Source organism: Gouania willdenowi, chromosome 12 (genome assembly GCF_900634775.1).
Source record: "Gouania willdenowi chromosome 12, fGouWil2.1, whole genome shotgun sequence".
Taxonomy (NCBI): domain Eukaryota; kingdom Metazoa; phylum Chordata; class Actinopteri; order Blenniiformes; family Gobiesocidae; genus Gouania; species Gouania willdenowi.
In genome coordinates this window covers 2715639-2724400 of record NC_041055.1, presented here as the reverse complement: position 1 = coordinate 2724400, position 8762 = coordinate 2715639, and the positions used below count along the sequence as shown (strand labels likewise).

The window sequence follows — 8762 nt, the reverse complement described above, 5'->3', positions numbered from 1 at the left end:
TTTCTTTTTTTGTGTGTGTGTGTGTCGTTGCTTTGTGTAATTTTTGTGATTTTGTTTTTGAAGTTATTATATTTGGTTTAGAATCATCATGTGTGTTGTTGTTGTTGTTTAGTGCATGATGAGTCATTTTATATATTCTATTTTACTTTTGTGTATTTTTCTGTCATTTTGGGTGTTTATTTTAAACCCGTTTAAACTCCTTCATCCCACAGGTGCTGGAGGTCCATTTCTTTATGGCTCTGTGCACTAGGTCAGTGGTTCTAAACCTTTTCAGCACAAAACCTCCAAAATAAAGGTCCCAGAGAGCAGGGACCCTCACTGTAGCTGAAGGTGGTTGAACACATACATGAACATTGAAGAACAGTCATGTGGAGACAGGACCATCTATAAGGGAGAATAAAGGAGAGATTTTTGGGGTCCATCCATAAAGTCAGTAAAATGATGGTCTATTGTTCTATGAATCTGTGATAACCACATTTATTTATTCATCTGAATAATATCCACTGTTATCCAGGAACGTTTATTATTATCATAGTCATCTTAAAGATGGAAATCCTGGTTTTAATCAGAAATGCATTGGGTTAAAAGTGATCAAAAATGGTGGAAAAGGTGGTAAAATGTAATTTTAAAAACCACAGAAATTGGTTAAAGGGTTCAAAGTGTCAATATTGCGACAATTAGTTCAAAATGGCAAATAATGGGCATGACAAATCATGAATGTGGTTAAATTGGCAAAAATAAGATTGAAATATGGTGAAAAGTGACAATAATGGGTCAATATATGCAACATTAGGTGGAAAAGTGGTAGAAAGAGTTTATAAGTGCCGAGAATGTCTCGAAAATTGAAAAAATGTGCAGAAAAGGCATTGAAATTTGATCGAGAAGTGGCAGAAATAGGAGCAATGTAGCAAAAATGCATTAAAGGGAGCAAAAAAATGGCAAGAAAAAGTGATGAAAATAGGTTAAAGTATAACAACTTTGGTGTAGTTGCAGAAAAATGATTTAAAAAATGGGCTCAAGTTTGTTCAAAAGAATATTCTTAGTTCATTGAAGGTCCCTGGCGACCTCTTCCCAGTGTCTTGCGACCCCAAATGGTGTTTCCCATATCGTTGCCACAAAGCTGGTAGTATGACATTGTCCAAAATGTCTTTGTATCTTAAAGCATTGAGATTGGCCTTTACTAGAGCTGAGGAGCCCAGAGCCTAATATACACACACACATACTTCTGTCCTTATAGCATACAACAGCACAGAGACAGCAGTGGTGCTAATGTTGTGGCTGCTCACTCAGTGTGTGTGTGTGTGTGTGTGGGCGGGGTGTGTGTGTTCAGCAGGTTTTTCTGTTCCTATTGAATAAGTGAAAGTAAAAGTAAACCCTGTCCTTTGAAACCATTCTGCTGATTTTGAAGTCTTTCCTCTTTTGTCTGTTTGATTAACATCAGACAATGTTTCCGTGCTTAAATCCCAGTGATGTGCAGGACGGAGGATTCTCCTTCAACAACTGCAGCAGGTAAACCAACTCCAAGACTTCATGATGAGTCACACACACGTACTGTATGTGCTTTTACTCTCTCTGCTTCCGGCTCCAAAATCAACTCATAATAACCTACAGATGACACTAATCCATGTTTTAAGCTTGTTATACTGTAAACAAGTAAAACCCTTCTATTATTCTCAAATATTACTAACACATTTTACTCTTGGAGTCAATCTGACCCCACAGATATGTGCCTCTAGAACAATTGTTGACCAAGTTTATGTGTCAGGTCCTTTGTTTATTTGTTGAATACATAAATATGCTCTTGAAAATAAAACCTTGACCTGTTCTCTAGCGCCACCATCAGGACAAACTTTCAGTATTTCCACCGTATTAGCCACACCCTCAAAGAAAGTGTCTATTTGTACGGTTGCCCTACGGACAACCCCTGGTGTTATTGGTACGGTTACCGAAGTACACGTACGTAGCATCTTAGGGTTAGGTAAAGGTTTGGGTTTGGGTTTAGGATTAGGTTTGGGGTTAGGTTTGGGTTTAGGTTTGGGTTTGGGGTTAGGTTTGGGGTTAGGGTTAGGTTATAACTCTATATTGCAACAATTTTTAGGGTTAGGGTTAGAGTTTGGGTTAGGGTTAGGTTTAGTCTTAGTTAGCAACCTAAACTGACCAATGACTGACCTATCAAGTGACCTAAACTGGCTAAATAGGGGCGCTGCGTACGGATAGAATGTCGGTATATTGATATAGCAATCGTACGGATAGCCATTGCCAAGTTTAAATGAAAAAAATAACGTTCTACACGTCGGAACGTACGCTACTAAAAGTTTTTAACCAAGCAAAGGAGAAAGTGATTCATTTATAATCTATTAACAAACTTGTAGTTTATAACTTTCTCAACTTTGCTTATTTTCTTAAAAAAATTCTGTACAGTGGCCGTTTCAGATTTCTTCGTGGCGTCCTTCCCGGTAAGTGATTAGGAAGATCAATTTTTATGTTCCATGTTTCGGCAGATTTAATTTCCTCCATTTTTTTCTTGTTTCTCTTTCCTTTTCTCTTCTTTCCCTCACATGGAAACAGCGCTTTGCTGACAAGTCAGATCACGCCGTTCATTGAGTACGCACACACACAGGATGTTATTTATATTATCCTCAAATATTACTAACACATTTTACCCTTGGGGTCAATCATTTGTTTATTTGTTGAATACATAAATAAGCCCTTGATAATAAAACCTTAACCTGTTTTCTAGCGCCACCATCGGGACAAACTTTTAAGTTAAAATTATAGTTATTTATCTTGAGGAGTTTTCATCCAAATCTTCTCAAATTTACTGTCAAAAATAATGAGCACTAGAGTATGAACCTTATTAGTTGTGGTGATGATATGACATTTACTGCAACGCCATCATCAGGTCAAACTTAAAATTTTAGAGTTCGTATATCTTGAAAATCTTTCATCCAAATCTTTTCTAATTTGGGGTGCATATTCATGACTCTCACAGAATGAACCATATTGATTGACATTGATGACCCACCCCCACCCCTCCCTCTCATAAACATATTTACTTATTTTTATCGCCTTTTTGTAACATATTTGGGGTTATTCACAATAAACTCGTCAGACACATTATCCTCTATGTCACATTTACTGTGGAAGAGCTGACAGACAAGCTCTACACAGCTAAAAAGGCTTGGGGTCAAAATGACCCCAGAGGAACCCCAATGCGTACCATATGTGTTCAGCACATTGAAAAAAAGAATCATGATAACTTTATGCTTAATCAACTGTACCCATCAAATTAAGAAATGTCATGAAATATAAAGCAAAAAAAAAAAAAGTCAACTATAATTTTTTTGAATGATAAACATAAATGGGGTCAAACTGACCCCAAGGATAATACAAGGGTTAAAAAGGTTAAAATACGTGCTATAAGTACATTAAAGTACAGATAACAAACATGTGAGCACAGGTTTAATAATTGTATGATCTCTAGGATTAAAAATATTTGACATTTGCAAACGTTTCTACAGCTGAATGACATCTGAACTCATCACTAAAGTATACAGGAACAAGAAGAAAGTATCCACCAAAAAACTGCTCAGAACCATACACAGAGTTTGCAGGGGTCAGGGGTAGCATTGCCCCCCATAGTGGTCAAAAGTTTTCTCTGCAGTTTTCCCAAATTCACTCAAAAAATATAGAATAGTTTTCTGCTGCTTTGATTCTAACATATTACTGCTAGTTTCATATCATAGATGTTAGTTCTACCTCAGGTGTGTAGTATACGTTTTCAGTGAAATGGTCCAAAAGTTTTGAGACTTTAGGTTGGTTTTTCTTTTGTTGCGCAAATATTCTTCACAATGTAAATTGTGAAGTGACACTGCACCCAGCAGTTCATGTACTGTATAATACTGCAGCAGAAATGATGCAGAAAGCAGCAGCATGCTGAATTTACAACATTAAACAACATTGATGCAAATGTTTGTAGTCAACATTATCAATTATGTTACTAATATTTTTTTCATTATTGTATGTTACACACAGGTGTGAATCCCGAGACAGTTTATATATTTAATTCTATTTTTTTTTTCTGCCCCCCCTGGCAAGAATCTCAAACTCCGCCTATGCATAGAACCAGTGTAAACATACCAGTAAATAAAGAGAAACACTACAAACAGAAAAGTCCAAAAAACTACCATCATCCAACTAAAAACAAGAGCACTCAGAGCGCAAACCTCCACCATGTTTAGATGCACAAAGTCACCAACAGGTCCATTCCTCCAGATGTGACCTTTAGTGGACACATCAGGAACAGCTGCTACTATTACCAAAGAATAACATGTAATTTGTTCTCTGTGGTTTGTGTTTGACACTCGTCTCCAAGGAACGCAGCGTTGGAGTCCAGTTTCTCAGAGTCCAGCAGCAAACCTCCAAAGGCCAGAAAGACAGGAACCACCATTGCTGGGATAGTGTTCAAGGTGAGGGATGTGTTCTTACTACAGTCTTCTCTGTCCTTTTTTTTACAGAAAGATCTATGAAGAATAGATATTTTCCAAAGTGTACAACCATGAACCAAATATTCCATGAAGGTATATGAACATGCAGCTGTTTAACTGGAAAGATGAAAAATGTCTCCTCCACGTCTTTTTTGAGTCTGTAGTGGCCGTTTCATATTCTTGTGTCTCTTTCCAGGTGAGGGAGAAGGAAACTTGGAGATAAATCTTTGTGTTCCATGTATTACAGACGATAAATGCTCTTGTTCCTCTGAAACTGGAAAGGAACTCCATACAGAGAATAGACCACGTTTGATTAGCTTAGCATGTAGCCACCAGTCTCACAAGTTTAGGTTAGCCTAGCACATATATAGCAACAAGTCTCACATGTTTGGTTAACTTAGCACGTACAGTAACATCGCTGGCTGAACTATCTTATCAGCTCCACTGATTAGTTGAAACTATCTGGACAATGATGATGGACATTCCAACACAAACTGAGGTGTGAAGGTTCTCGTCCAATCAGGACGGAGTGATCCTGGGAGCCGACACCAGAGCGACTGATGACATGGTCGTAGCCGACAAAAACTGTGTGAAGATTCACTGCATCGCCCCCAAAATCTAGTGAGCTCACCTCAAAGACCTTTTCATCCCACTTCACGTGTTAGTAAACTATGTCATTTGACTCCTGGCTCCTCTGTTTTAGCTGCTGTGGAGCCGGAGTGGCCGCAGACGCTCAGATCACCAAACAGATCCTGGCGTCCAACGTGGAGCTGCACACGCTCAACACAGGCCGGCCCCCGCTGGTCGCCATGGTAACCAGAACGCTCAAACAGATGCTGTTCAGGTGAGCCACTTCATTAGGTGCACACACACAGACACTGACACACACACCACCCTGCAGCGACTGTTATCACAAACGTGACCGTATCTGATCCGAGGGTCACATGATCATCACCCATGATGTCAGCATTAGACAAACGAGAAACATTTAGTGTGTTTTGTTGTGCTTTTGTGTATTCTTGGATTCATTTGGGGTGTTTTATGAAGTGGCCCTTTTCATATATTTGCTGAGTGACTGTGTACTGTTTTGCTGTCCCTCAGGTATCGAGGTCAGGTGAATTCGTCTCTCATTGTGGGCGGAGTCGACGTGGATGGAGCTCACCTGTACAGTGTATATCCTCACGGATCCTACGACAAGCTGCCCTTCGTCACCCTGGGTATTTATTCAGTTATATTTTATAACTTGTTTTATCCTACATCTTTGAAGATTTTTCTCTAACTCTCTCTCTCTGTGTGTGTGTGTGTGTGTGTGTGTGTGTGTGTGTGTGTGTGTGTGCGTGCGTGTGTGTGTAGGATCTGGAGCTGAAGCTGCCGTTTCTGTGTTTGAAGATCGATTCAAACCAAACATGGAGGTGATGCAGCAGCAACAGCAGCTCTCAGGGTTGGGGTCAATTATATTTGTAATTGTGTAATTGATAATTAATTACACTTATGACATGATAATTGTAAATGAAAAAACTTTTGCTGTTTTAATCACAAATAAACTGTAATTGAGTTCAGATTATTGACTTTGTAATTGTAATTGGCATGGAAAGTAAAAACGGTCAATTACATCATAATTAGGGGTATCTAGGGGTATACTGACAGAAAAAAAGCTCAGAAACTCATACCAAATATATTAATACCAATATTTTCATTGATTAGGAAGCCTAACAAGGTAACCAAGAGATGAGAAACTAATTAGATGATAGATAATGTTTTTTAGTGTATTTTTCAGCTGATTTAAAGATGGATCAAACTGACCCGTTATCATAAGAGATGCTAACAGAAAGCTAACACAAGAGGAAGGTTACGTTTTATGGGGTTATTTATTAAAGAACTTTAGTCATTAAGAACGCAATTGTAATTGACTTACAGGGGTAGAATAATAATTGTAGTTTTAATTGTAATTGTAATTGGAAAAAACAGTCGCCACAGTGGAGTTGTTTGAAGACGTAATTGTAATGGAAAATGTAATTGACCCCAACCCTGGCAGCTCTATCTTCTCTGAATCTTCACTAACGTTCAACCTGTCGTGTGTTTGTCCGTCTCAGCTGGAGGAAGGGAAGCAGTTGGTCAGAGACGCCATCGCTGCAGGGATCTTCTGTGATCTGGGCTCAGGCAGTAACGTGGATCTGTGCGTCATCACCCAGGCTGGAGCGTCTTTCCTCCGAGGGTTCGACAAACCCACCACCAAAGGGAGAAGGTCAGCGGTCACAACCTTTAACATCCAAATATTCAATTAATGTCCTCCTACGAACAACAGGGACTGAGAGGCACAAATCAATCACTATTAATACAATAATTATGGACTTCAATTTCCTGTTTTAAAATATCCTCAATTCAGTTTCAGAGTTCACCCATTTCCACCTCAGTTTAACGGTTTTGTTTCCGTTTCATGTTCTTTCCCTGTTTAGATGACTACGACTATTTCACTTCCCAAAATCCTACCAAACATGCTAAATAGGGTTAATAGTGTCAACTACCATTATTAATTTTATAAATACTAGTGCCGTGCCTGTATTGCTATAGAAAAGTGGGAGGGTAAGTAGCTTTTTAATGGATGGTCAAATGAGGTTGTGTTTGAAGGTGGGACGTCATCACTGTAGGTAGGACTGATGACATCATCACTGAGTCCGTCGACTCAGGAGGTGGGGCGTCCAAACAAATCTGACGTCACACACGCACACACACACACACACACACACACACACACGGACCTAAAACATGAAGTGAGGCTTTTGTGTGTTTCATAGACACATTTCTTTTCTTTTTTTCCAGTGAAGTCATACCAACTGGTGAATGCTTGAATTCCCCACACAGCTGCGTGATTATGTAGCACAAGATTTTAAATACGATTGAGCAAAATTTCAAATTTGTCAATTTGTCAAATATGCAAGACTTTCTATCTCCCGTTTTCTGGAGACATTGTCCAAACACATACATGTGAGGTATTTCTGTGCCATATTGGGCTTTAGTTTAAATAAATAAATGGTTCAGATTGTTTTTTCTGTTTCAGAATGTGAATGATCACATTTTCCTTGATCACAGAAAATTGGAGTTCCTAACAGTGAAATGCAGCAGTGCATTACATGTTAATTAGAGATGCATTATTATATACTGTATACTATACATATATATTTTATTATTGTAACAAAAAGACATTATAAGATGATCAATTGACATGAAAAACAAAGCTCTGCTGTGAATATCAACCTCTGTGAGCACCAAAGAAGAAGCAGCTTCGGCCATAAACAACATGGTGGTGCAGGTTTGGAGGTCACTGTTGGCAATGCACGCAACTCTAAAACTCTGAGAGGAGGTTTAAAAATAGACAAGTTCTGACACTACCGACAGTAAAAGGAGCACAAATCTGTCTGTGTGTGGAAGGAATATGAAACAGCTGCTGCATAGAGCGCTAGAAACAACTGAGTTATTGTTGATTCACGTCTCTGTGTTTTTTGTCTCCTCAGGGAAGGATCGTACATGTACAAACCTGGAACCACGGCTGTTCTCACCAAAACCGTCACCCCGTTTTGTCTTGACGTGATCGACCAATCGGTTCACGCTATGGACACGAAGTGAAAAACTAAGCAGAAAAGAATGGGTTAAGCTCATGTTGTGCTTTATTTGTCTCCAACACATTGAAATAAAACAAAACCATAGTGTAAGTGAACTAATGAGCTGGAGTTATTTTGTGACCAAAGAAAGAGTCGAAATGTCACACTAACGTACGACTCACACTAACGGTACCGCTCACACTAACGTACCACTCACACTAACGTACCACTCACACTAACGTACTGCTCACACTAATGTTCTACTACTAATCCAAACGTACCACTCACACTAACGTACCACTCACACTAACGTACCACTCACACGAACGGTACCACTCACACGAACGGTATATTACTCATACTAACATACCACTCACACGAACGGTACTACTCACACTAAAGTACTGCTCATCCTAACGTACTGCTCATCCTAACACACAACTCATACTAAGTCTAGCGTCTATGAATATGTTAGATAGGATAAAAAGGAGTATACGAGAAATACTCGGATGTATACTATCTTGGGACCTATTTTAAGTATGCACGGTGGGTGCACTAGTCATACTCAACCACCCCATGATGAATTACGAGCGAAATGTAAAATCATCCTGAGACCAGCTTCAAACTAAAAGTCAAACATCAAAAGCATCTCTTCTTGTCTTCCATCAGTTTAACA

General features: G+C 39.0%; 1 protein-coding gene and 1 long non-coding RNA gene across 4 annotated transcripts in view; one reads left to right on the top strand and one right to left on the bottom strand.

Moving 5' to 3' along the window:
* The first annotated feature begins 1298 nt into the window (after positions 1-1298).
* psmb10 (proteasome 20S subunit beta 10) lies at positions 1299-8202 on the top strand. The gene is made up of 8 exons (XM_028462657.1): positions 1299-1509; positions 4376-4469; positions 5011-5108; positions 5191-5331; positions 5589-5704; positions 5841-5899; positions 6581-6732; positions 8000-8202. The coding sequence occupies exons 1-8, from the start codon at positions 1445-1447 to the stop codon at positions 8109-8111; spliced, it is 837 nt and encodes a 278-aa protein (XP_028318458.1). The 5' UTR covers positions 1299-1444; the 3' UTR covers positions 8112-8202.
* Positions 6611-8762, bottom strand: part of LOC114473208 (uncharacterized) — a 23758-nt gene continuing 21606 nt past the window's right edge. For all 3 annotated transcript variants that reach the window (XR_003675231.1, XR_003675229.1, XR_003675230.1), the window contains exon 4: positions 6611-6747. This is a non-coding gene — a long non-coding RNA (uncharacterized LOC114473208). The remainder of the gene's footprint in view (positions 6748-8762) is intronic.